Source organism: Arvicola amphibius, chromosome 3, assembly GCF_903992535.2.
Source record: "Arvicola amphibius chromosome 3, mArvAmp1.2, whole genome shotgun sequence".
Classification (NCBI taxonomy): domain Eukaryota; kingdom Metazoa; phylum Chordata; class Mammalia; order Rodentia; family Cricetidae; genus Arvicola; species Arvicola amphibius.
Window position 1 is genome coordinate 143,736,160 of NC_052049.1, and position 27,073 is coordinate 143,763,232.

General features: G+C 47.2%; 1 protein-coding gene across 1 annotated transcript in view; it reads left to right on the forward strand.

Annotated features, from left to right (window-relative positions):
* Myo5c (myosin VC) overlaps positions 1-27,073 on the forward strand; it is a 76,753-nt gene that overhangs the window by 12,934 nt on the left and 36,746 nt on the right. Inside the window, exons 4-14 of the mRNA XM_038322744.1 lie at positions 1,005-1,149; positions 4,024-4,180; positions 5,542-5,685; positions 6,583-6,664; positions 7,973-8,080; positions 11,451-11,557; positions 13,502-13,767; positions 20,102-20,183; positions 21,105-21,245; positions 23,376-23,501; positions 24,496-24,579. Of these exons, the coding sequence (XP_038178672.1) occupies positions 1,005-1,149; positions 4,024-4,180; positions 5,542-5,685; positions 6,583-6,664; positions 7,973-8,080; positions 11,451-11,557; positions 13,502-13,767; positions 20,102-20,183; positions 21,105-21,245; positions 23,376-23,501; positions 24,496-24,579 (1,442 nt within the window). The remainder of the gene's footprint in view (positions 1-1,004; positions 1,150-4,023; positions 4,181-5,541; positions 5,686-6,582; positions 6,665-7,972; positions 8,081-11,450; positions 11,558-13,501; positions 13,768-20,101; positions 20,184-21,104; positions 21,246-23,375; positions 23,502-24,495; positions 24,580-27,073) is intronic.

Sequence of the window (27,073 nt, forward strand, 5' to 3'; positions counted from 1 at the left end):
TGCATTCTTTTATGTTACATTGTTTAACTCTCTAAAGCTGTGTTATTTTGCCTGTCTAAACATCTGATTGGTCTAATAAAGAACTGAATGGCTACTAGCAAGGCAGAAGAGGGATAGGCAGGGATACCAGGCAGAGAGAATAAATAGGAGGAGAGGGAAGAAGACAGAGGAGCAAGAACAGGAGGATGCCAGGGGCCACACAGCTACACAGCCAGCCACAAAGTAAGAAGGAAAGAAAGGTATATAGAACAAAGAAAGGTAAAGCCCAGGGGCAAATGATGGATGGGTAATTTAAATTAAGAAAAGCTGGCTAGAAATAAGCCAAGCTAAGGCCAGGCATTTGTAAGTAATAGTAAGTCTCTGTGTATATATTTGGGAGCTGGGGTGGGAGGCCCCCAAAGAGCAAAGAGTTAAAAAACAAACTACAGTGACTGTCAGGTGACCAAAATTCAGAGCATTCAGTGACCTGACCCAGGTCGAGCAAAGGCTTTAGTAAGTGGCAGGACGGGCCTTCAGGAAAGCATCCAGGGGGACGGTGTCTTCGTCTGTTTTCTGTTGCTGTAATAGAGTACCTGAGACTGCTTACCTACAGAAAGCAGAAGTTTGGCTCACGGCTCTAGAGGCCGTAATGCCCAAGAGCATGGTTGCCAGCGCCTATGAGCATCTGGTGAGGGTGTCCCAGTGTGAGACAGAGCAGGTGTGCACGCTCCAGCGTCTCGCCCACGGAGGCCGCTGTGGGTCCCCATCCTCGGGACCTCATGATGTTAGCGATCCTCTGAAGACCAGCTCCAGATGCTACTCACATGGGAAGGGGGGTTAAGTTTCCGACCCACTGACTTCTGGGAGGACACCAAAAGCAAAAGCCCACCATCCTGACTATGTTTCATAGCCTGTTTGCGTAAGCATCAAGAGACTGGCATACAAAGAAGTGTATTCAAGCAGGGTCTCCCACCAAGGAGCAGGTAAACCCCGTGAGAGTCCGGTGACCGTGCCTCTTTTCTCAGGAATCATCTTGGTGGCCATGAATCCTTACAAGCAGCTGCCAATCTATGGGGATGCCATCATCCATGCCTACAGTGGACAGAACATGGGTGACATGGACCCACACATCTTTGCTGTCGCAGAGGAGGCCTACAAGCAGATGGCCAGGTAGTGCACTTCCAGGCTGGCCTTCCTCAGCTCTCCCAGAATCCCCTGCATTGGCTCACCCCTCATAGTGAGAGGGCCTCGCTGACAGGGACTGTGAGGCTGGGGGTGAGGCTGGGGGTGGGGCGCTTTGCTGGATAGATGCCTATAATGAACAGCAGGTGACAGTCACAGGGTGGCTGGCCTGTCTAGGGACTTTCTGGTTTTATTCTTTGGTGGTAACATGTCCAGCCTCCCAGTTTCCCTGCAGCCTGTTTGGCCGGAGGAGGACTAACTGACTCTGCACTGTAAGGTGCCTATGGTTTATGGTTTGGTTTTTATCTATTTAAGGAGGCAGAATTCATTGCCAGATAGGCACAGGTTCGAGCCACAGGCTTGGCTTTGAGCCTGATTTCATCACTTTGCCTTTCATGACTCCGTAGAGTTCTGATTTTGCTACTGAACATTTATATAAATCCTCCTGTAACAAGAGCACCAGGTTCACATTTCCAGCACCATCTGCATACCCTTGAGACAGCCTGCCAGATTGTGCCTAGCCCCAGAGTGCTGTCTACCTCTGGGTGGGTTAAAGGCAGAGCTGAGATTTGGGCCCAGATATTCTTGATTCCCATGACTGCCTTTGTGTGGTTCTATTGCCCTTGACTGTAGGATACTGGAGAATAAAAATACCATCCTAACTCTGTCAAACACTGTACAGAATTTTCACACATAGTAATCGCCTTAGGTTTTGCCACACTCCTGCGAAGTCCACTGTGCTGCTGTCATTACCCCCATCTAGCATTAGAAGCTGGGGTGTGGGCTCCACTGTGTACCTCGTAATTCCAGGTGTAGCAGCTGCATGGTCCTCATTCCTGGACCAGGCTCCCTAGTAGGCTTATGACAAAGGAAGCCATGGCATAAACGAGTCATGTTTCTCTCCCACAGGGAAGGCTGGTGGACCATCTAAGGCTAAATTTCACCTCTTTTAAATCATTAGAGACTGACTGATCCCCCACTTTCCTGTCCCTTGAGTGAGACCCTTAACAACAGGGCCATCTAGTGCCTGGCCATTTCCTTCATATTCGAAGTCACATGGATCAAGAGGCGGGATTGCCCTCCAGGTGACAGAACCCCGCAGAGCAACACCGCTCATGGGACATAAGCACATGGCCTGAGGAGGCTGGCAGACCCTTTCTCTCAGGTAGTAGTAGCTCAGCCTCTAACAACGGGGTCACGTTCCCAGGAAGGAGGAAAGGATGGAAGTCTGTGCTGCACCAAGCTTGCTTCCAATCATAGCACACCCTGCCTCTGGAACTTTCTGGCTGCTGAAGGCCTCCCAGAAACCCCTGAAGTCCAGTCGGATGACCAACATCTGAGGTCACAGTCTGGCCATCAACAGAGTGAGGTCAAGGAAACTGCAGGGCCTTGCCAGGTTGCAGCTTGAATCTGTGTCCCAGGAACGAATTAAGATAAAGCAGGTTCGTGGTACACTTGGCTTGGTGCTGGACACAGCCCTCTGCCTTTCCTGAGAGACACAGATCTGGCACCTTTCCAGAGTCTCCGCTCTCTTTTGGGGTGAAATGACCAGGGACTCTAGTGTCACCACAGGGTGTGTGTGTAGTGTGCCCCAGGTCAACGCCTATGATGCCTGAGTTGCTGTCTCACGCAACTGTAAAACGGATAATTATGCCTTTTGTGAAGAGAAACCGAGAACACATGTCAGGTGTCCACCCAGTGTCTACCACATAAGCGGTGCTAACACCACGGCAGCGTTATACCACCATAGTCCTGTGGCTTGAAAGCTTAAGGTATTATTTTTAAAACATCTACATTATATAACAGGGTGTAGGATTATAGAACACATATGTCCCCAAATATATTTTGAATCATTGTTCTTAAAATAATGTCAGTAGGATGTGTAGGAATTGCTAACGGGGATTGAGAGAGCTGTCCTTAGAGCCCCTTGGAAAGCTGGTCTGAGCCTGGCTAATTTCGGGACAGCTCACTCTTCCTCGTATAAACATGGCTCTCTGTACTAAGCTTAGGCTTTATAGAAGCAGCGTGTTCGATACTGAGAACTGGATTTCCTCCTAGAAGGCTGAACTCCCAGTCCTCAGGGAAGTACAGAGCCCCCGACGGGTTCCAGGTAAACAGAACTTCACAGGTCCCAAGAAATCCATTCCCTGAGGCAGGAACATGGCAATTGTGGCCCAATGTGGGACAGCTTCTGGGAAGTCTATCCCTGGTTTCCTGCTTCACACCATGGCTACTCCCTTGGCTGATTTTGCCCTGACTTCTTTGGTGTCATGGATCCCTCAGCCCTATCCTTCTGGTGATTGCTGACCTTGGCCTTGATCTTGGGGACCTCAAGACAAAGGGACAAGGGACATACCAGGAAACAGTGTGTGTTCTCTGTGATCACATATAAGAAAAAGGAAGTTCACTAAATATTTAAATCTGTGAGACAGTTCCCTGTCTTCCGGTTTGCCAGATATTTTTCTAAATTAGATAAACAGACAGACAGACAGATAGGGCCTTTCATTTTGCTTTGATTTGTTTTTGTTGTTGTCTGTTTTCTTTTATTTGAGACAAGGTCTTCTGTAGCCCAGGTTGGCCTCTAACATCCTATATAGCTGAAGATGACCTTGAACTTGAAATTCTCCTGCTCCTGCTTCCTCAGTAAGGCACCCTGCCCTGGTTATAGGGAGCTGGGGGTCAAACCCAGGGCTTCCAGCATTCTAGGCAAGCTGTCCTGGCTGAACTCCGTCTCCACCCCCTACTCTCTTCTTTTTCAGAGACAGATCTTGCTGTGTTGCCCAGACTGGCCTTGAACTATACCACCTTCTTAATAGAGAAAGATTAATGTTTCTCAGTACATCTCTCGTGTGTTGGTTTTAGGAACAACAGAAACCAATCCATAATCGTGAGTGGTGAGTCGGGAGCTGGGAAGACTGTGTCTGCCCGCTATGCCATGAGGTACTTTGCCACTGTCAGTAAATCCAGCAGCAACGCCCACGTGGAGGACAAAGTCCTGGCATCCAACCCCATTACTGAGGTGGGCACTGCACCACTGCAGGAGTTACTGAGGGCTGGAGGCTCGGGTAGGGGGTAGCTTTGTAGTGAGCCGTGCTTACTGATATACGAATCCTGTGGTAAGGCTGGAGGAGGTGAGGCGGAATGGTGACTGCCACTGTGTGTTTTATCTACAGCACTGGGCATGTGTCGGCAGATGGGAAGACCCCCAAGCCTGTGCTGACACCCCAGGGCACTCCCGGTCACATGGCGCTCTCAGTACTCTCCAGCCAGCAGGCATCCGCTCTCGCGAGCAAGTGAGCCGTTGTTATTCAGTCTAGAGACTTAGGAGGGAACTATTTGCGCTTTGGAAGTCTAAAGTGGGCCATAGAGTCCTGACAGCTTACACCTGGGCATATGCTAGCTACGTTCAGACTCTTGCTCCTTTCTCCAGTGGGGCAAAGTCACCACAGAGCATCCCAGGATGAGCAGACAGCCCCGTGAGAGAAGGGAGACCTAGATTGCACGGGGAAGGGACCCCAAGGCCAACGCTGTATACCTTACAAAGTGAGAAGGGGATTGCAGAGAATGGCCCTGGCAGTGCAGCCTGTGACCCTCCCCCCCACCCCAAAAAACCTCCCCAGAGCCCTCTCCCTATCTTCCAAATCAGAACCTTCAGGGAATTCCACTGCCTGCTTCGTTTAAGCCATTGTGGGGTAGTATCCGACATAATGGAAATAAGTAAGACCTGGTCTCTAAGATCAGGGCTCTGTGCTAACAGAAGTATGTCTTTCGATGAAATAACCTCACCTAGAGAGAGAGGGGGAACTGAGCGAGCCTCAGGTGCTCAGCTAGAGGCACAGACTGGCCCGTGGAGACATCAATCACCATCCACGACAGTAACAGGAAGGCAGGCCAGAGGAAGGGTCCTGTGACCTGCCTAGCGAGGGACTGTAGAGCTATTTAAGGTTTGTATCCCCACCAGACTAGAAGCTCCATGAAGGTGGGACCACATCAGCTAGACTCCCTCTTGCTGACCAAGCCTGTGACTCACATCGGTACACAGCAGATGTATGAGTTCAATCCCCAGGACGCACGTGGTAGAGAACGTCCTCTGACTTCCACACATGTGTGTGCATGTGCCCACACACTTACACAAAGTAATTTTTTCAAGGAACCATGTGGATGTGGGAGGAAACATTCAGTCCACAACAGCAATTAGTTCCCATATCGCAAGTAGAGGAAGACATGGAGAAAGACGCTAACATTTATGGCCATCTATGGAAAGTAGAAATGGACCGCAGAACGGTGCAGCCCAGAATTCCCCACAACCTGACCAGTCTCCGTGCTTGAGACAGGACTGTCAGTGTACAGCACCCCTGTAATTAGAACCCCTTGTTCTAGGCGGTCGGCAATGCCAAGACTACCCGCAATGACAACAGCAGTCGGTTCGGGAAATACACAGAAATCAGCTTTGATGAGAGAAATCAGATCATTGGTGCCAATATGAGAACGTACCTCCTGGAGAAGTCCAGAGTTGTCTTTCAGGTAAGAATAAAAGTACTAAGTCCCCTGTTCCCAGCTAAAAACACTGCTTACGTGCATAGACTCAGACAACCAGCCAAGTGTGTGACCTGAAAACACGAGTTTGGCACCTTTGCCCTGTGGGTTCTTGATCTGTTCTTTTGTTTTCATGACAGGGCTTCTCCATACAGCCCTAGCTGTCCTGGAACTTGCTCTGTAGAGCAGGCTGGCCTTAAACTCATAGAGATTCCTCTGCTTCTGCCTCCCAAGTGCTGAGAATTAAAGGAGTGTGCCACCACTGCCCGACTTATTCTTTTTCTTAAAAGCAAACGTTGATACATAGATGGAATTTCATGAGTTGTAGAATTGAGAATAAAGGTACTGTTTTTTAACTGGGGAAAAAAAGAAAACCCTTAAAGTTCAAAAACCAGGAGTATCTTTCTCGAACACAAACACTGAAGCAGGCAGAGCTGCCAGCCTGGCTTTCCTGTTGGTGAGAGAGAGGATTAGAGCTGGTAATTGGGGGCTGGGAGGAAGAAAGGCTTTTCTATGAGTAAAATGGAGAAACTTCTTAAATACATCAGCCCGAGCAACAGGAAGCCTTGAGCAGCCCAGTGGAATCTCAGAAGTTTCTGCTCATAAAAATCACACCGTTCCTTAGCATGGGATAATTTCATTTAATCATGTTTTCTGGACCATCAGCTTGAAGATCATGCCCCCAGTTCTTACTCAGTGACAGCCAGTTGTGAGCTGGCCTTAGGAAGCCGTGTTCATCCCCAGGGAATCAGCTGGCCAGCCTGGCATCTAGGGGCCTCAAGTGAAATCCCTGGCATTTTCGTCAGTGAAGGGGTTGGGACCTTCCCTGGCGTTTTTTGTCAGTTATGGGGTTAGTGCATCTGGGACCTTTTCTCTCTCTTGCAGGCAGAAAATGAGCGGAATTACCACATCTTCTATCAGCTCTGCGCATGTGCGCAGCAGCCGGAGTTTGAGCATCTTAAGCTAAGTATGTGGCGGGTGGCAGAGGAAAGGTTTCTTCTCTGAAGGCATTTAAATTCTTAGTTTATTAGCACACAACTTAAAAAAACCATTTTCTCTAAAAACATAGGGTGGGCTTTAGGGCTGAAATGAATGCATTAAGAAAATCAGTTGGGCCAGGAGGTGGTGGCACAAGCCTTTAATCCCAGCACTAGGGAGGCAGAGGCAGGCGGATCTCTGTGAGTTCAAGGCCAACCTGATCTTTGTAGTGAGTTCCAGAACAGCCAGGACTACACAAAAAACATGTCTCGAAAAACAAACAAAAAAAAGGAAGGAAGGAAGAAAAGAAAGGAAGGGAGGGAGGGAGGGAGGGAGGGAGGGAGGGAGGAAGGAAGGAAGGCAGAGAGAGAGAGAGAGAGAGAGAGAGAGAGAGAGAGAGAGAGAGAGAGAGAGAGAGAAAAGAAAGAAAGGAGAGAAAGAAAGAAAGAAAGAAAGAAAGAAAGAAAGAAAGTAAATGTGGCACCATACATTGATAGGCTCAACACTCAAAAAGCAAAGGCAGGAGGATTACTATACATTCAAGACTAACCTGGTCTACATAGCAATTTATAGGCTACCTAGGACTATATAATATTTCTCTACTCCCCCCCAAAAAAAGAAATGAAGAATGCAAAGAGAAAGTGCTCAGAATATATATAATATTATTTTTAATAATTTATTTTTATTTAATGTACATTGGTGGTTTGCCTGCATTATCTGTGTGAGGCTGTCAGAAGCCTTGGATCTGGAGTTACAGACAGGTGTGAGCTGCCATATGGGTGCTGGGAATTGAATCTGGGTCCTCTGAAGGAGCAGCCAATATATCTCAGTCAAGTGCCCACCTAGCATGCATGGAGCCCCAGGTTCAATCCCCAGTTTATACCAGACATGGTGTATATGTCTATAATCCCTGGAGAGATGGAAGCAGGAGAGTTAGGGATTAAAACAAGGGCTTTACACTCAGTCCTGCTTTTATACCCCTGCTTTGCTGGAAATGCGGGACCCTGAATGAGGCCTTCATCTTCCTGATTCTCGGCTTCTGTTTTTTACAATAGCCTCGTAAAGTGCTTGATAGTGCCCATTAAGTATGAACTTCCTTTCTTGGTCCTTCCTTCTCCCCACTCCCATCTTTCTCCCTCTCTCGGACAGGATTTTATGATGTAGCTCAGGTCAAACCTTGGACTTAGCTCTGGGAAGTGAAGGAAAGCCACCATGCCTGGTCTTTTCTTATTTCCTAGAGTCATGTATGTCCAGAATTCTGAGTTGTGGGTAGAATTAATTGTCCTTTCTGTCCCAGGGAGCGCTGAAGAGTTCAACTACACAAGAATGGGAGGGAACACTGTCATTGAAGGCGTGAATGACAGAGCAGACATGGTGGAGACTCAGAAGACCTTCACACTACTGGGTAAGCGACATCATGCTGGCCAAGGAAGTACACACACTCTGGGCATGTAAGAACACGGCTGGGGAGCTGGAGAGACAGCTCAGTGGTTAAGAGCACTGGTTGCCCTTCCAGAAGACCTAGGTTTGCTTCCCAGCACCCAGTTGGCAGCTCACAACCACTTCTAATTCCAGTTCCAAGGAATGAGATTTGCCTTCTGAACTCTGAGGACACAAGGTACTCAAGAGTGCACTTCCGGGCTGGAGAGATGGCTCAGCCGTTAAAGGCTAGGCTCACAACCAAAAATATAAGAGTGCCCTTCCATCCATGGAGGCCAACACTCACACACATAAAATAAATACAATTTCAAAAGAAAGAACATGATTGGGGGACACTGGCTTGCTCCTATCCACTGCCAGCCCTGCACATAGACCTAGAGTCATAGACACAGTTCCCAACATTGTACAGAGAAGCAAAGAACATTAATCTGCCACCTATTAGGGCTGCGAATGGCCAGGGCCACCACTGGACTATGAGGCGTCGAAAGCCTCTGCCAGTGACTGGGATGGAATCTGCTGTTTCCGATACGCTCACTACTCGGGGCTGCTGCCTGCTGGTTGCTCTTTCCTCAAACTGCTAGGGCACTGACTTGTCAAACATACAGATATAGATGGTGGCTGCCATTTCTGCCATTCTGCAGCCCCTCCCTCCCTTTCCTGCAGAGATCCTTGCCCTGGCTGTTGTTGTGGCCCTTGGTCTCTGAAACAAGCCCACACTTCAAGCTCCAGGGATGGGAACTAGCACACTCACTCCCTAGTGTCTGATGTTGGAGTGGCCTTGTCTCGGGAAAGATCCTGACTTACTGAGGTTTACAGTTCCTTCAGAGACTGTGCTAATGAGGCTTCACGTTTTTGTCTCTGAAAGGCCTGGTCAAAGAGATTTGGTTAAAGATGACAAAATGCCAGCAGGGTGCTCCAGGCTCTGTCATTTCCTCTGCTTTTCTCAGCCATTTATGTGTCATCTGTCACATCAGCCACCTGCAGGTTTTCCAGGCTCACCTGTCATTCAAATCCCAGACCCAATGAGCAGAAATCCTCTGTGGATTTATGGTCTGATATCATTCATCTTTGAAGCAGAGAAGTTTCATATATTTTACTTTCTTTTTATTTATTCTTTGTGTCTTTCACATCTTGCATCTTGGTTCATTCATCTCCCTGTCCCTTCGTATCTGCCCTCTGCTCCTGCAGTCTCCCCTCAAAATAAAACAAAATAAAATTTAGGAGAATATAGGGGGGACAGTGGTGGTGTACGACTTTAATCCCAGCAGAGGCAGGTAGATCTCTGTGAGTTCGAGGCCAGTCTAGGACAGCCAGGACACAGAGAAATCCTGTCTGGAAAGAAAAAAAAGGAGAGAGAGAGAGAGAGAGAGAGAGAGAGAGAGAGAGAGAGAGAGAGGAAAAATCTCTTCATGGAAGCTGTAATGTGACATAGTGAGTCAGTCACACAGCATGCACCTTAGTTCATAAATGTTTACTTGCAAGTGTTCATTGCAAAGAGTCATTGGTCTGGTTCGAGGCCTCTGGTTTCTGCGTCACCATCAATACTGGGCCCTCATGGGGACTCCTCTTAGATTTCCTGTTGTTGCCCTGTGTCATGGAGATACTGAAGCTTTGGGTCTGCCCGACCTGCCCCTTCACAAGCTCCAGCAGATCATAGATGGGGTAGATTTAGAATGGGCCAACTCATAGTCTCATTCTGTACCTGGGTAGCAAGCAGAGAAGATTTGCTGGGTCTTGAGATTCTTTAGGAATCTGACCTCCTTGATGATCCACAGAAAGCTTAGGTGGCGTCAGCTGCTGCCGGGAGCAGGGACAGTGCTGGTCTCCATTCTGCTCTCTCCCCAGCATGGACCAGGGTCTTGGACCGTGGTGGGTGGGCCCCATCTCCCCATGCTCACAGATAGCCACAGACACACATGGCTGAATCCTGACCAGCACAGCCCACTCTACAACTGGCAGCTAGACACATGATCCTCCTAGCAGCTGGCTTGGTTTATTTTTGGCACCAGGAAATGAGCCAGTTCCCTCTACGTATATTCCACATGAATCAGTCAGGATCCCAGGGGTATTATATGGCAATGTCAAGGCAGGACCAGAAAGGGAGAGTTCATGTCTAAAAGGACCAACACAGAGAATGTAGATGAGGTCTGGGAAGCCACCACGGACAGCAGGGACCTAGGAAGAGTGGCAGAACTATTCCTTGCATCTACCTGTCCAGACTCAATGTTGTTCTATGAGCCTGGAAGGAAACTAAGGGAAACTCAGCTCCAGGGCAGGAACACAAGCCTCTGTCTGTGAGGTCACACAGCCATGCACAGAGCATCCTCCACCAAGCTTTGCTTCTCTTTCCCCTCCTTCTCCTGCTCCCCCTGCTCTTCCTATTGGTCATCCTTCTCCTCCTCTTCCTGTCCTTCCTCCTCCTCCTTTATCTCCTTCTAAGGCTCTCCCTTAAGCAGGCCCAGCCAGAGACAAGAGCCCTTTGCCTTGATCCACAGTGATTGGTCTGTGGGGCAACTGGAATTCTTCTATTGTTTCACCTTAAGGGGGATTCTGGGAGTTCATGAGCAAAGAGAAAAGAAAATCTTTTAAATTAAATGTATAAAATACACCAAAGTCTAGTCTCCTTGGAACCTGACATAAACAGCTGCTGAGATAGGAGTTGGCTTTATTTTCATTCCTGTTTTGTTCTGAGGTTTGTTGTCTTTCTTTGAGATGGGGTCTCTAGTAACCCAGTCTGGCCTCAGACTTGCTGTGTTGGATGGTCTTGAGCTTCTAAGCCTCCTGTCCATACTTCCTGAATTACAGGACTGTTCCACTACACCTGGTCTATGTGATGCTGGGAATCAAGCCCAGGGCCCCCTGCATGCTGGGCAAAAACGCTCTGCCGGCTGAACTCTACCCTCAGCCACAGAAATACATTGAATTCTCCAGCAGCCCAGGAGAGAGGAAGCCCTGCTGGCTACAGCATTCGAATATAGGGGAGGAACTGGAAACAGCTTGTCTCTATGCCTGCTTCACACTCCTGCCCCATGACACGCCCACTTCACACCCCTGCCCCATGACACGCCCACTTCACACCCCTACCCCATGACAAGCCCACTTCATACCCCTGTTCCTTGACAAGCCCACTTCACACCCTGCCCAGTGACAAGCCCACTTCACACCCCTGCCTCATGACAAGCCCACTTCACACTCCTGCCCCATGACGTGCCCACTTCACACCCGTCTCACTCAGCTCTTGGCACCGGAACTGGAGTGTCTGGGAAGAATCCAGGTGCTGTATTGTGGGCCTAGAAATATGGCAGTGACCTGACGGGGGAAATGATTGCTTTCAGGTTTCAAGGAAGATTTTCAGATGGATGTGTTCAAGATTCTTGCTGCCATCCTACATCTGGGTAATGTGCAGGTCACCACCGTGAGCAACGAGAGGTCTTCAGTCAGTGTAAGAGTCATGTTCACTTTGCCCTTCCTGTGTGTGAAGGTCATTGGCACAGCTCACGGTTCGTTTGCCTTCATGGATGAGCACCAGCCGTGGTCGGACCTGCTAGGCAGACTGGTTTAGCAGGAAGGAGGAAGAAAGCTTTCCAGGGGTTATCTTTCTCCCTTGGCACAGTGCGTGCGTGCTTGGCGCAGTGCGTGCGTGCGTGCGTGCGTGTGTGCATGCGTGTGTGTGTGTGTGTGTGTGTGTGTGTGTGTGTGTGTGTGCGCGCGTGTGTACGTGTGTGTGCACACGTGCGCACAACATGTTCTTTTATTCCACAGCCATCTATGAAGCCTACCGTGTGTCAGGATATAAGCTATGTGAAACAGCATCAACCAAACAAGAAGCCCTGCCCTCACGGGAGGGGTGATATGAGAATAGGGAAGCTACCCTAGGCTGAGGCTAGGCAATGGGTTTCCCTCCTCCTTACAACTCTCCCATTCTCTCGGTGACCAGATGATCCAGATGTACTTCTGTCCCTCCTTCACCTCTTACATACACTGTCCCTCCCTCCACAGTGTCCAGACCTCACGGAGTTTTCCAGTCCTAAATGACTGGGATATTGGAAGAGTTGAATATAATGTGGTTATAGCTCCCATAGAGCAAACATGGTTCCCACCCAACAAACATGGCCACACTGAGCTCTGTCGCACTGGGTTTACAATGGAGGCAGGATCTTAGAGAAGAATTCTAAGACTTAAACAAACAAAGGGTTTATTTGTTTTTATTCTATCTGTATGAGTGCTTTGCCTACGTGTGTGTCTGTGCACCCCATGCATGCTTGGTGCCCCAGGAGGCCAGTAGGGTGTCAGATCCCCTGGAACTAGAGTTCAGACAGTTCTGAGTTGTCCTGTGGGTGTTGGGGCTCAGACTGGAATCCCTGGAAGAGCAACCAGTGCTCTTAACCACCGCACCTTCTCTCCAGCCCCAGTTAAGACTTTGGAAACGCTGAGTCTTATAACAATTGGTCCTGGCTTTTGTGTACATACATGCAACTTGTTAATCTCAGGAGCTTAGGATGTCACACAGACTCTCCTCCTAAGTCAGCAGACTGCTGCCTCTGACAGCAGCCCTTCTGACTGACTCTTTTTACTTCAAGGGTTTGGTCCCTTCTTAGACAAGGGCTCTGCCAATCCCTTACCCAGAGATGAGGTCAGGCAAGGCCGGAAGGAAATGTTGTGTTGGTGTGGTAGCAGTCGGAAGGATGTGGGCGAGGAGCTAGAAGGGAGGAGGAGGTAGCAGTACCGTTTGGGGTTTAGAATTTTTTTTTCTACTTTCTGAACATTTAAAGGGCAGTCTCTATGTGAGGTACTGCCCACCTTGGGAGGAAGGGTGGTGTTCAGTCACATGGAATCACATTCCCTGGCCAAGTGACAAGAGCTGGGGCAGTGCATGCTGACTAACGGTAAATAGCATCCCCTGGCCCCTGTCTGCAGGCCAGAAGGCCTCTCTCATGTCCAGACTCAAGAGAAAAAGTCATTTTGTGTACCAGGAGAGCCCCCGCACCAGTCCTGGTGTCAGCTGAGAAGCTAGCTCAGGCCAGGACCTCCCACCAGGTCTGTCTGGTGAAAATGTCTAGGCACCTTCCAGGGCAGATCTCCTAGGGGAATCCTGGCCACATATGGTGGGGCTAGGTTGGTGCACAATCCTCTGCAGACCAGAGTGTGGCTGGAGAAGGGAGGGGACAGCTGTGTCTCTGAAGGTGAAGCAGCCAGGTCTACAGGCATCACCGTAGCAGGGGGAGAGTCTGCATAGCCTCCTGCCCTATTCCAGGCCTGCTGTCGCTCACAAGGCCTGGATATCTCACACAGCTCCTCTTCTCGTGCAGGGGCCTTGGCTAGATGGGGCAGTGTTCACTTTGCATGGCTGGGTTGCTCTGATGGGGCTTGTGTTTGTTTCTTGAAGGAGGATGACAGTCACCTGAAGGTGTTCTGTGAGCTCTTGGGCCTGGAGACTGGCAAAGTGGCTCAGTGGCTATGCAATAGGAAAATCGTGACTGCCTCGGAGACGGTGGTAAAGCCCATGACCAGGCCTCAGGCCATCAATGCCAGGGACGCACTGGCCAAAAAGATCTACGCTCACCTGTTCGACTTCATCGTAGAGAGAATCAACCATGCCCTGCACTTCTCAGGCAAGCAGCACACTTTTATTGGTGTTTTGGACATTTATGGGTAAGATTCTCTTCTGTGTGTCTGCCTTTCCTCATTTAAATGTCAAATGCCCGTTATTTTTAGGTTGCTTCGTTCCACTTGTTTTGCATGATTTGAAGATGATTTTTTTTTCTGTGTTGTTTGTAGAGATGTTAAGTACAGCTCTTGGGTCATGGTGTCCTTTCTGTAGAGTGCATTAAATAAATTACAAACAAGAGCTAGGGAGCTTTCTCAACGGATAAAATGCTTGCTGTACAAACATGCATTCGGATCCCAAGGCCCACGTAAAAGGCCAGGCTCAGCGGAGCATGGGGAAGGCAGAGGAAGGCCAGCATAGCTGAACTGATGGGATAAAGGCCCTATCTCAAAAAAAAAAAGCAGCAAGCTATAGAGGAAGATTCCTAATATCAACTTCTGCCCTTCCTTTGTGCACATGGATAAGTACATACATACACATACATGAGCACACATGTACAATAAACACTAAAGTAATAATGGCCAGCAAACCTTACTGGGCAATGGTTCCTATGATAAGTGGTTTCTCAAGCCACCTGGAAGCACCCCTGTAATCAGAGACTTTTCATCCTGCCTGGTCCCACAGCTGTTTCCATAATAACTTGGAGGCTTAATATTAATTATAAATGTTTGCCCAATGACTCAGGCTTATTATTAGCTAGCTCTTACATTTAAATTAACTCATTTCTATTACTTTAAGTATTACCACGTGGCCATGGCATTACTGGTCTGCTGGCATGTTACTCCTTCGGTGGCTGGAAGGCATCTCCCAGACTCTGCTCTTCTCCTGTATCTTTGCTTGAATTTCCTGCCTCGCTCTATTTTGCCTTGCCATAGTTCAAAGCATCTTTATTAGTCAACCAATGAGAGCAACACATATTCACAGTGTACAGAAAGACATCCCATAGCATTTCCCCTTTTCTGTCTAATCAAAAAGAAAGATTTTTAACTTTAACATAGTAAAATTACATATAACAAAACAGTTATCAAGCAAGAATTATAGTTATAATATTTAGTCTATTTGTTTGACAAAATTAAGGAAATACTCTATCATCTATTCTATCTTTGTGAGTCTAAAGTTTGATATTAAATTTATCTTTTATTATAACTAAGGAAAACTATAATTATAACTATCTAGTCTTCAACTCCATAAAAGACCCCAGAAGGATATAATACTACCTGAGTAAATAGGAAGTGTAAGCAAGCAACTTTCAAAATTCTAGAAATGACAGAAGCAACTGACTGCCTGGACAGTCATTTAAAGTTCTTCTGTAATGTTGGGGCATCCATCTTCAGTCTACAGGCCTAGTGTATCTGGCAGATTTTGGTATAACAAGAAATTTAAAGGACTCTCCCATCTATATTGGCAAATTTTGTCAGTTGCTTTCCTCTGTATCCTGTAGCATGTCTGGCCATTTCTTCTGTGAAACAGGGAACTGCAGGACCATCTGGTCTTATTTTGGTAAAGTTTAGCCATCATTTTCCTATGTGTCCTGCATGTCCAGTTTATACAGCATACTTTCAAGCAGTCCAAGCAAGTTTCATGACCAAATGGCTAGCCTTGCCACATTAAAGGCAAACTCTATAATGAGTTTCTTCAATTCCTATCATCCTTTTTGAAGTAATTGGTGCTGCTAGGTGCAGACACATCTCATTGTTGAGAAAAGCCGAAGTTCTTTTTTTTTCACATTTATTTATTCGCCTAAGTTCTTAAAACATTTTAAATGCCATATTCTGTAGTTCTTTGAAGTGTTTGAAGATTACCTATCTAATTAAAATACATCTTTCTAGATCTAAAAAAAACTAATATGACTATAAGTTTGACTATTATAGGTGACAATCTAAAAATCTGTATTTTTAATTATATATTACATTTTAAAGGAGCTGAATAAGCATACCTTAAATAAGAGTAGAGATATACATACAGTATAACAAAATTGACTTTAAATTTATTTCAATAAACCAAAATCCATACCAATGTAAAATATTTTGAGATTAACAGTTGTTTTTTAGATTAAAGTAGATTCAATAATCTGTCTCCTTTTATCATAATAATCTATCCTTTTCCCCATAATTTCTATATCATATCCTCCTTTCTTCTTTAGAAAGGGATTGACCGTGACAAGTAACAGTTTATAACCAACCCCTCCTAAATGAAAATAAACATTTATAAACAATATTTTGGGAATTTGCGCATAGTTCTCTAGACTACTTTCTGCTGACCAGGGGTGCTGATAATCTTATGGGGACCCTAATAAAATTTGATATAATGGCCAATTCCTGGGGAGACCAGTTATAACCTTTGTTGATAGATATTACCTGTTAAGGTTCTAGAGGTCTTCCTTGATAAAATCTGATCCATCTTAACCAGGAACAAGTCCATACCCTCTTGTTTTCTGTGGAAACAAAAGCCAAACCACTTTTCCAAAGCAATGCATCTTTTAAGTTCCGTTTCATAGATAAATTTTTAAACTTCTGATTTAAAGTTAAGGCATTTTTAAAATATTTAGGTTGGTATATTTTATCAGTCTCTCTTTTAATCCAGTGACTCTCAGTAGCTGTCTCTTGCCTATCAGCCATAAAAAAAAAATTCAAAATCAACACAATAATATGTAAGATCCAGACTCCCTGTATATTTGCCATCTTTATGTGGCTTTTTTTTCTTTTATATTATTTTTACTGTCTCTTTAAAGACTTTATTTTATTTTTTAAAACTATTTATTTTGATAATTGCCTATTCCTGTTTTCTTTCTTTCTTAAGCCTGTGCACATTGTAAAACACACTGGAACCTGTTTAGAGGTTCTTATGTCTGGATCTCTTTTACTGCTTATCTTTTTTTTTTTTTGGTTTTTTTGGTTTTTTGAGACAGGGTTTCCCTGTAGTTTCTAGAGCCTGTCCTGGAACTAGCTCTTGTAGACCAGGCTGGCCTCGAACTCAGAGATCCGCCTGCCTCTGCCTCCCGAGTGCTGGGATTAAAGGCGTGCGCCACCACCGCCTGGCTCTGCTTATCTTTTAGCCTTTTTTGTCTGTATGAGCAAAAGCTAAATCCACCACACTGCATGCTGTACCACCCAGAGACACCTCTGTGTACCATGGCAAGAATCCACCATGTTATACTCAAGTCTATATGCCTTGGCATCTCTGTACCATGACCTGCAATAGAGGCACAACTAGGAAGCTGTTTTTGGCTCTGTTTATGTGTTCTAGAATCCTTTTTTAAGCTTTCTTGGGCCCTATGGTAATTCGAGAGCCTCATGTAATGGGAGGCTTTTCATCCTGCCCAGTCCCACAGTCATTTCCAAATAATCACTCAGAGGCTTAATTATAAATGTTTGACTGATAGCTCAGGCTTATTATTAGCCAGCTCTTACTTTTAAATTAACCCATTTTGATTTATCTAAGTATTACCATATTGCCGTGGTGTTACCAGTCTGCTGGCATGTTGCTATTTTGGTGACTCCCAGGCTCCACCTTCTTCTCCTGTATCTCTGCTTGGACTTCCCACCTGGCTCTATCCTGCCTTGTCATAGGTCAAAGCAGCTTTATTTATCAAACAATGAGAGCAACACATATTCACAGTGTACAGAAAGACATACCACACCACACCCCCACTTGAGAGATGAAACAACCAAGGCTTGGAAAATTAAACTGTTCATGGTTGGGTTTTTTGGCAGGAGGGTGTGGTCTACTTCCATCCCCTACAGACCAACGAGTTGCAGAGTCCTGGAGTACCTCTCTAACACCCCAGGGACATGTAGGTTAGGGTAGGCTGGCATCCTCCCAGTCTGCCTGGACGCCTGTCTCCTGCCCTTACACACCTACATTCCCGTCCTTCCCTTGGTGATAAGAGCTCTGGCTCATCCCACCCCTTCTACTCCAACCGCCCCACCCCTTCTTCAAACAACACAATGTTTGGGCCACTTTGGAGTTTGGTCTCATCCTTCTCTCTGCCCCATCCTGCTTTCCTGAATCCTGAAGCCCCTGCCGAAGGTGCTTATAGGAAGCAGGGTGGGAAGTGCTGCAGAGGGACCCAAGGAGCTTTCCTGTTGCTAGCAAGCAGCTGGCTGCTCAGGTCCCAGTTTCTGCTACTCTCCCAGGACCACACCTGACTTCTTAGAGGAACACTGGAAGATTGGTCCCATGGAAGGCATTGTGGTTTCCACCAACTGGGGGCTCTTCCCTACCCAAAGGGAAGGGCCTGAGCCTTCACACTTCTGCTGCTGACCACAGAGAGAAGGAGTGGAGGGACGAGAGACAGTGCTCTGTCCTTGAACCTTCACCCGGGTAGAAAGCCAGCTGTTCCTATGCCTGTTACTAAGGGGAGTTACTGTTTAATATAGATCTTCAGTGACTACTCATGGCTCACAGTTAAAACAAAGCAACAGTTTGAAAGCACTAATACACTGCTGGGATAGACTACTAAATTATTTACCCTATCTGAGCAACGGGGGGGGGGGGGGGAATTGAAGATAATTAGAAAGAATTAGTAGCCTGATTTAAAATTCTTACATTGAGGTGGGAAGTGATTGTTGTATTTTCTTGAACTTGTCTTTAAAAACAACAGACTTTTTACTTTAGGAGTACATTTCTGCATTTTTATAAAGATTTATTTTATAATTATGCGTGTGTGTGTGTGTGTGTGTCTACATGTAGGTTGGTGCATGTATGAGTGCTGATGACCATAGAGTCCAGAAGGGGGCGTCAGATCCCCGGGCATGGAGCTAACAGGTGGTTGTGAGCCACCCAACATGGGTACTGGGGGCTGAACTCTCTTCCCCTGCAAGGACAGTACACGGTGTTACCTGTAGAGCCATCTTCCTAGCCCCTTATTTTATACTTCTATCTAACAAATGAGTTCTTGCAGGCACAATGTAATGAAAGAAAGGTCCTTGCCCTCTGTGACCTCATTTTACGGGTGAAGGAGGCAAGGAAGGAGTCAGGGTGACTTCTGTGAGGAATAGAGGTGTGTGTGTGTGTGAGGAGGTGTCTGTGTGTCTGTGCTGGGATGTATCTGTGTGTGTGTTTGTGTGTATGTCTCTGTATGTCTGTCTGTGTGTTTGTGTGTGTGTGTCTGTGTGTGTCTCTGTGTGTGTCTGTGACTGTGTCTGTGTGTGTTTGTCTGTGTGTATGTCTCTTTGTGTCTGTGTGTGTCTGTGTGTGTCTGTGTGTTTGTGTGTGTGTCTGTGTGTGCCTATGTGTCTGTGCAGTTATGTATCTGTGTATCTGTGTGTCTGTGTGTGTGTGTCTGTGTGTGTCTGTGTGTCTGTGCAGTTATGTATTTGTGTATCTGTATGTCTGTGTGTGTGTGTTTGTCTGTGTGTATGTCTCTGTGTGTCTGTGTGTGTTGCAGAGGGCAGGGAGGGTGGAGGATAAGGCACCGTTTGCTGCATCCCCTTGTACTCTGACCCTCACGTGTAACAAGAAGTCACATTAATCCTCCCGCTGAGGCAGGGTGAGAGCAAAGGGAGGCAGGGCAGGCAAAGGCAGGCGTTACTTCTGGCTTCCTCCCAGCAGGGCATTCGCCTGGCCAGGGGGAGGACTTAGTGTACACCATAGCCAAGTGTCCGCTGCTGCAGCTCTTGGGATCAGCTCAGTGGCCTGGATTCAGGCGTGGCCACAGCTGGCAAGAGCTAAGAGAGGCTGTTCCTTAAGACTATCCTGTTTATCACAGGACCTGAGGGGCTGGCTCACTGCTGGGCGGTAACCAGCCAGTCACTGTTGCTGCCTCCTGCCTGGCAGCTCCAGGCTCTTGAGTTTACAACTCCCAGGTAACCCTGGAAACAGCCATTAAAGCCTGAAAACAAGGTGGGGGGGGGGGATGTGTGTGGCTTCCTGCTGGGCTGGGTTGTTAAGTGACCTCAGAGTTTTGTTCCAGGAACTCTGAAAGCCAGCCTTGGGAAGGCAGAATTGTCCTGCCTGTCCCCTCGATGGATGGTTAGAGAAGTGTCCTCTTACTGAAAGCTCAGGCACCACTACCTGAGTGATTTCCCATTCTGTAGAGCAAGGTCCGTAGTGCTGACGCCCATGGTGTATGGATTAAACGATATGTCAAGTGTGACAGGCCTACTGTAATACCTGGCTTGGGGAAGTGAATCATGTACAGTCAGATTCCTTCCAGGGAACAACCAGGGTGGGGAAAGGGTAGTTCATCAACTGGCTGCCATTTTATTAGGGACCAGCTGCTTTGAAGTAGTTTAAACTTGCCGACAGCATAGCGTCTTAAAGCTATTGTTAAACTGCTAAGTTTAACGTTCAGAATCATTAGACTACTAAACTCTAATGAACATCTAGGTCTGGTGCCTGCTTTTATTTTAATTTGTTCAACCAACTGTGTTTCAGTTTTGAGACCTTTGATGTCAACAGCTTTGAACAGTTCTGCATCAATTACGCTAATGAAAAGCTGCAGCAGCAGTTTAACCTGGTAGGTAGCGCTTTGGTTTCCCCGGGTCAGCAAGAGGCAGTTCTGATTCCTGACTCATGGCTGCATGCATGGGCGGCCAGAGAGATGAGTGATACAGGGAGTTCCTGTGCCACCTTGTGGTTGCATCTTGAAACTGCATCCCCATCCATCCATCCTCAGCTTTTCTTTCTTTCTTTCTTTCTTTCTTTCTTTCTTTCTTTCTTTCTTTCTTTCTTTCTTTCTTCTTCCTTCCTTCCTTCCTTCCTTCCTTCCTTCCTTCCTTCCTTCCTTCCTTCCTTCCTTTATTTTGTGTACAATATTCTGTCTGTGTGTATGCCTGCAGGCCAGAAGAGGGCACCAGACCCCGTTACAGATGGTTGTAAGCCACCATGTGGTTGCTGGGAATTGAACTCAGGACCTCTGGAAGAGCAGTCAATGCTCTTAACCGCTGAGCCATCTCTCCAGCCTCCCTCAGCTTCTTTTTTTGAGCCAGCTTGTGAAGTTTTCCTCCCCATCTGTCACCTGGTTCCTTCATCCTCCAGGAGGAACCTGAGCCAGGTCCCAGGGAAGCCTCCTGGACACCCTGGATGCTACTTTAGGATTTGCACACTGGCTGCATAGCCAGTGTGCTCCACGGCTGCCTTGCCCTGGCTGAGCTGCTCCAGACTAAGGAGGCTGGTTCTGTCCCCAGAGAGCCCCAGTAGCCCACAGCCACAGCAAAAAGGACTCAGGGAGCTGTGGTGACACATGGTGGTCCATGTTTCAGTGTGACAGGCAGACTCATGAGAGAGGCTCGATGACCCTATCACTGGGAAGGGGCGGGCCCGTGTTCCAGGGTCTTCCTGACCACAAGTCAGATCTCTGCGTCTCTCAGGCTTGATCCTGCCCTTCATATACACTCTTTGATGATATTTAATTTCGATTTATCTTTGGGATCTCCAGCATGTCTTTAAACTTGAGCAAGAAGAATACATGAAGGAAGACATCCCTTGGACTCTGATAGACTTCTATGACAATCAACCTGTTATTGACCTCATTGAAGCAAAAATGGGCATTTTGGAGTTACTGGATGAAGAATGCTTGGTAACTTTCAAAGTAGCTGGCTTCACGCACACACCACAGTGGGCTTCTTGGAGCCATCCCTGTAAAGTCGGGACATCTTACCCATTCGGTCGGATGGTAACTCTGAGATACTAAAGTGGACCCGGAATCCTGGGGCCTAGGACCCCCCCTCCCAACACACACACCCTTAGCTCATGCATGTGCTTGAGTGTGAATGAAAACCAATGAGAACATGATACTCCTAGGCACGGTGGAGAAGGTTTATTGTAAATATGACAGAGAGAGCAGCCAGAGGCATCTGGAAGGGTCCAGACCGAACTGGGCCATGGGAGGAGAGGTAGAGAGGGGGTCAAGAGAGGAGAAAAGAAGAGAGAGTGGGGTGAGGAGGGAGCCGAGGACCGAGAGGCAGGGCATGCAACAAAATGGCTGGGTTATATAGGAGAAAGCTACTGGGGGAAGGGCAATGAAGCTCAGGAGCTGGAGAGGTTGAGGGTAACGGTCAGGGTCAACCAGCCAGGATGACCCTGTCACAGGTACTAGTGAGTAGGGACTAAGGGAGACTGGCAGCCAGAGTCCGCTTTGATGTGATAAATAAGCATCTCGGTTGCCATTTGTCCTGAGTTCAAGACCTACCAAGGTCTCACACACAATCCATAGGGCAACACCTAGTGAGCAGGCGTCTTTGAGGCCAATGTCCAGACAGATGTACGGGCAGGCAGTGACTGACTACTCCACCCTGTGCTAACTGCTAACAACAGTTACAAAGCTTCCTTCTTCCTGGTTCTTGTGAGTCACTGGGAGAGGGAGCCAAAAGTCAACACCATCTGATTCCAGAGAATCTCTAGAAGTTGTCTTGTTATTTTACCCCTTGGGGAGGAGCAACCTAAAGGTGGGCCACCCCAGCATGTGCCCCAAGAACAGATAATCCCCAGGAGAGTGTGAATGGGGCTCACTTATGACACTTGAGCAGCCATTTCTCCCCTAAAGATTTATTGGCCTAAAAATAATGATGTAATATGCTGGGTTCAAAAGAAGTGGCTAACTGTGGTGCCTGTCAGCGTGCCAATCCGCACCCTGGCCTCCAGGCTCCCTCAGTACCTGTGGCTCCTCACAGCTGTCTCCTCCTGTCCTCTTCCCTAAACTTCTTCAGCTCATGTGCTGCCCTTCCCCTCAGCTTCTCATTCCCACATAACCCTGCCATTTTGGCCATGCCCTCTCCCCCCACCATGGCCCAGTTCAGTCTGCTGACTGTGTTCAGTCGACTCTCTCTCCCTGCTCTGGACTCCTCCAGAGGCCTCTGGCTGTACTCCCCCTCAGATCTACCATTAAAAACCCTCACCTCAACCGTACCTTGGATTCATCATGTTGTCATTTTTATACACAGTAGTGAGGACTTCTTAGTGGTTCCTTCCTGGAATACGTGGTTTCATGACTCTTCCTAAACATTTTTCCCAGTTCCACCTGTAAACCAGCTCTTGCATCCATGCTGCCAGTATTCTGGAATGTTCTATGGTATAGAGGCCAAGGTAGACTCTGAGTATTTGTAAGTACTAAAGTGTTTCCTAAGGTGACCTGGAAGTCATTGAGACACGATGGGGTATTGAATTCACTCTGTGTGGGTTGAATTTACCCAGTAGTGTTTAAATGTCAGCATTAAAAACAAGTTTTTCAAGGAGCTTAGCTGAATCTTGGTTCTGAAGGCAGAAAAACCAAACTCTGTTTTCCTTGAGATGGGGTAGGGAAGACATACACCTGGTGCTGTCTTTCCTGTCACTCAGAGTGGAGTCAGACTTGAGCTGTGAGCCTTCTGTGAGAAGAGGAATAAAATATTGCCTATTCTGTAATACTCAAGTCCTAAGTCATGCCATGACCGCTTCCCGTCTAAAGGGACACTGGCATAGCCATTTAAATATTGCGATAAATATTTCATATATTACCACAATTATTATCTGTCCATAATAAAAGTTAGATATCTATAAAGATTAAGGTCAAAGGCAGATGAATACTTAGAACTGCTCAGAGGAAGAAGGGCCTCTGCCTTGGAGGGGCTCCCTGAGGCAGCAGACAGCCCCTCCCATCCGCCTCTTTCCTCCCGCTAGCCATTTTTCATCTCGTTTCTTTACTAGAATTTGTCTTTGCCTTCTCTTCCAGTTGCCTCACGGAACTGATGAAAACTGGCTTCAAAAGCTGTACAACAATTTTGTCAACAAGAACCCTTTATTCGAAAAGCCTAGAATGTCAAACACATCTTTCATCATCCAGCACTTCGCTGACAAGGTACAAAGACCAGTGCGCCGCGTCCAGGACAGGACTTCTCTGGTGGGGCTGGATTCCACTGAGGGGAATTGGGGAGATACGTTAGTAAAGTGCTCGCCCTACAAGCTCACCCTACAAGTTCAACCTCCTCCTGAACCCTTGGAAAGAAAGAAAGAAAGAAAGAAAGAAAGAAAGAAAGAAAGAAAGAAAGAAAGAGGGAGGGAGGGAGGGAGAGAGGGAGGGAAGGAGGGAGAGAAAGAGAGAAAGAGAAGAAAGAAGAAAGGAAGAAAGGAAGGAAGAAGAAAGGAAGGGAGGGAGGGAGGGAGAGAGAGAGAGAGAACAAGAGAGAGAGAGAGAGAGAGAGAGAGAGAGAGAGAGAGAATATCACTCACGTGACACATAGCTGTAATCCCATCATCCCTGGGGAATTAGGGACAGATTGATCTCTGGGGCTTGGGGCATCTGGCAGAGTCCAGAACAGACAGGACATGGCCTGAGATAACTTCAAGAAAAGGGAGAATAGCAGGAGAGAGTAGTGGAGATAACAAGAGAACAGCGAGATGGGATAGTAGAGAAAAGCTGGGGGAGGGAAGCCCGCGAGCTGGAGCAGGCCTGGGGGTGTGGGATGAAGGGGAAAGGGTCAGGATGCTAGCATGGGATTACAAATACTTGTGAGTAAGATCGAAGGAGCCTGGAGGCTAACATGAGGTTTGACATGCTGATAGCTGCCATAGATCAATGGAGCCATGTGTCCCTTCTGCCAGAAGCAAGAGAAATTGCTCCTTTTAGGAGACAGAACATGTTTCACAAATTCCTGAGGAATTCTGGCTTTCGTCTAACCACTAGAAATCCTTCTATAGTCCAGATTGAGCTCATTTCTGGATATATGCGCTGCCTGAGACCTTACAACATGTGCGTGTGTGCACGCCACACACACACACAAAGGGGGCCTGGAGTGTAGCTCAATGCTACAGCACATGCTGGCCTCTGGGGTGACCGGCCTCTCACTTCACAGGTGGAGTACCAGTGTGAAGGCTTCCTGGAGAAGAACCGAGACACTGTCTATGACATGCTGGTTGAAATCCTCAGAGCAAGCAAGGTCGGCAGGGACCCCAGAGGTGTCGCTGATTCGAGGGTGGGATTGAAGAGAGAAGGTCACAGCCGCTTGCAGCTGGTTTTTATTTAATTTTTTTTTCATGACTGGATATAGACATACCACCTTATATGTGTTTTAGAGATGGAGGTAAAGTCCATTTTTGTCGGGGCCCGGGACCAACCCAGACCTAAATTATTTCTCCTACCAGAGTGGTGGTGTGGGAATAATTGAGGCACAGTTCACATGGCAATAACAGGAGGGAGGCTCAGGGTTCAAAACCTGAAGATAACCCACTTTTATTATCCAAACAGCTTTTATATCAAAAGGTAAACTGAGGGGGAAGTTCATTAGCATTCTGTTTCCTAGGTAGCAGGGAGAATGACTTAGATCACGTCCACAACTATGCCTGCTCTGTCACGTAGACTGAAAAACACTTCTTCCCTAGGCGACTTCCTAAATGACAATAGAAGGGGAAGAATGACATTAGCATGTCCTGACCACTTGCTTCGGATGGCATCAGGTTGTCTCACTATCAAAGAGTAGGTGACCACCTTCTGTGTGGAAGGTGCAAATTGTGCCCTGCCAGGTGGCTCAGAATTTTGACTGCCATACAATGTAGGGATATGACCTGTATAACCCGGCCTCTACACATTTTGTATCTGAAAGCATTGCAGATTGTATACATGTGGTCATCATGCAGATGACAGAAGGAGAACAGCAAACACAGCGGCTTGGGAAAGCACACCTCACATTTGACTCCTTCATTTACACAAAGGGATGGGTAAGGCCCCATTCTCACTTCTGGGCACAGAGCAGTGAATGTGCCTGATGAATAAGTTTTTCCAGGGGCTTCCATAGTCTAGAGGAAGCCATATCTCTTAGCACAAAAACAAGCAGTGTGAGGTACCCACAGCATTCAAAGAAAACCAAAAACAAGGAGCTATCAGTCAGTAAAATGCCTGCTTCACAAGCAAGGACTTAGGTTTGATCCTCAGCACCCATGTCAGAAAAGCCACTTCCAGCACTCGGGAGGCAGGCAGACAGGCAGATCTCTGGAGCTAGCTAACCAGCCAGAACAGCCATGTTGGTAAGTTCCTGGTTCAGAGAGAGATCTTGTCCCAAAATATAAGCCAAAGGATGACTGAAGAATGCACCCAACATCACACACACACACACACACACACACACACACACACACACACACCAAAAGAAAGAAAACCAAACTAACTGTGGAGATGGCAGAAGGAAGTGTGGCCTGGGGCAGGAGGTCCTCAAATCCACTGCTCTGTGTGATAAACACTATCTCCATATGAATGACTGCAGCCATTTCTTCCCACTCAAACATTTCCTTATGAAACCTTGAGTAGAAGGTATTTCATAGATAGGCCTTTGATTTCTAATAATGTGATCTATATTTATTTCCCTCTTCTAGAAGATCCAATCCACTGTTTAGAATGCTCACGGCTTTTGACAGTTTCCTAAATGAGCCCAGGCACTTGCACTGGTGATCATAAACAAATACCAGCTGGGGACGGCCACACTCATCAGAGTGTCTCCCAGAAGAGCATTCAGTGTTGGCACGGACTGCATCTTGTGACAGAATTAGTCTTAATTTGCTGGTTATTTACTCAGCCCCAGGCTTACCCCAGGTCTTGTCTAGAAGATGTCTTGTAGAAGCACAGTGGCTCTGTCTCCTGAGCTAACAGGTGGGGACGCACAGAGGACTATGGACTCCTCAAAAGAAGAGCAAATAGAGAGGAGAGAACAGAGACAGGACAAAGGCCAGCCTGGGCTATACATTAATAACAAGGTCTAGGTCAGCCTGGGCTATGTAGTTAGACCCTGCCTCAAAACATAAAAGGGTCTGAGAAGCTAACACAGTAAGTGCTTGCCATGCAATAATAAGAACCTGAGTCTGAGCCCCCAGAACCCATGTAAAAACAGCCGGGGACAGTGGTATACACATATATGTAACCCAGAGATGGAAATGGGTTTTCTGGTCTTCCCATATTCAGACTTGGGTAAGCTCCAAGCCTAAGGTTGTCCTTTGGCTTCCGTACGCATGTCTATTCTTGCATGCATGCACCTTCACACACATAAACACACAATATTCAAGAACACATCTACATATAAACATGGATGTAGGGGTGTGGGTTCAGCATTGTGAGCTGGGTGTGGCTGGAAGACACTGTCACAGCCTTGATTCTGGGGTAGGGTTTGGATCTGCAGGGAGGGTAAATGGACTGAGAAAAGTCTAGCTGAGCCAAGGAGCTCAGCGGGGGAATAGATGTCTCTTCTGTCAGCTGGAGTAGTGCGTGCATGCAGACAGTTGCACAGCTGCCCCCTCTCTCCCAGTCCCAGGAAGGAAGCCATGGATGTCACCAGCAAGGAGGCTCTATATAGTCAATGGAGCCCTGGCTGTGGAGGTAGCTGGGGCTATCACTCTGGACCCTCTCATTTAGATGGCCGGTATGATTGTGAATTTGGTCAGTGCTGG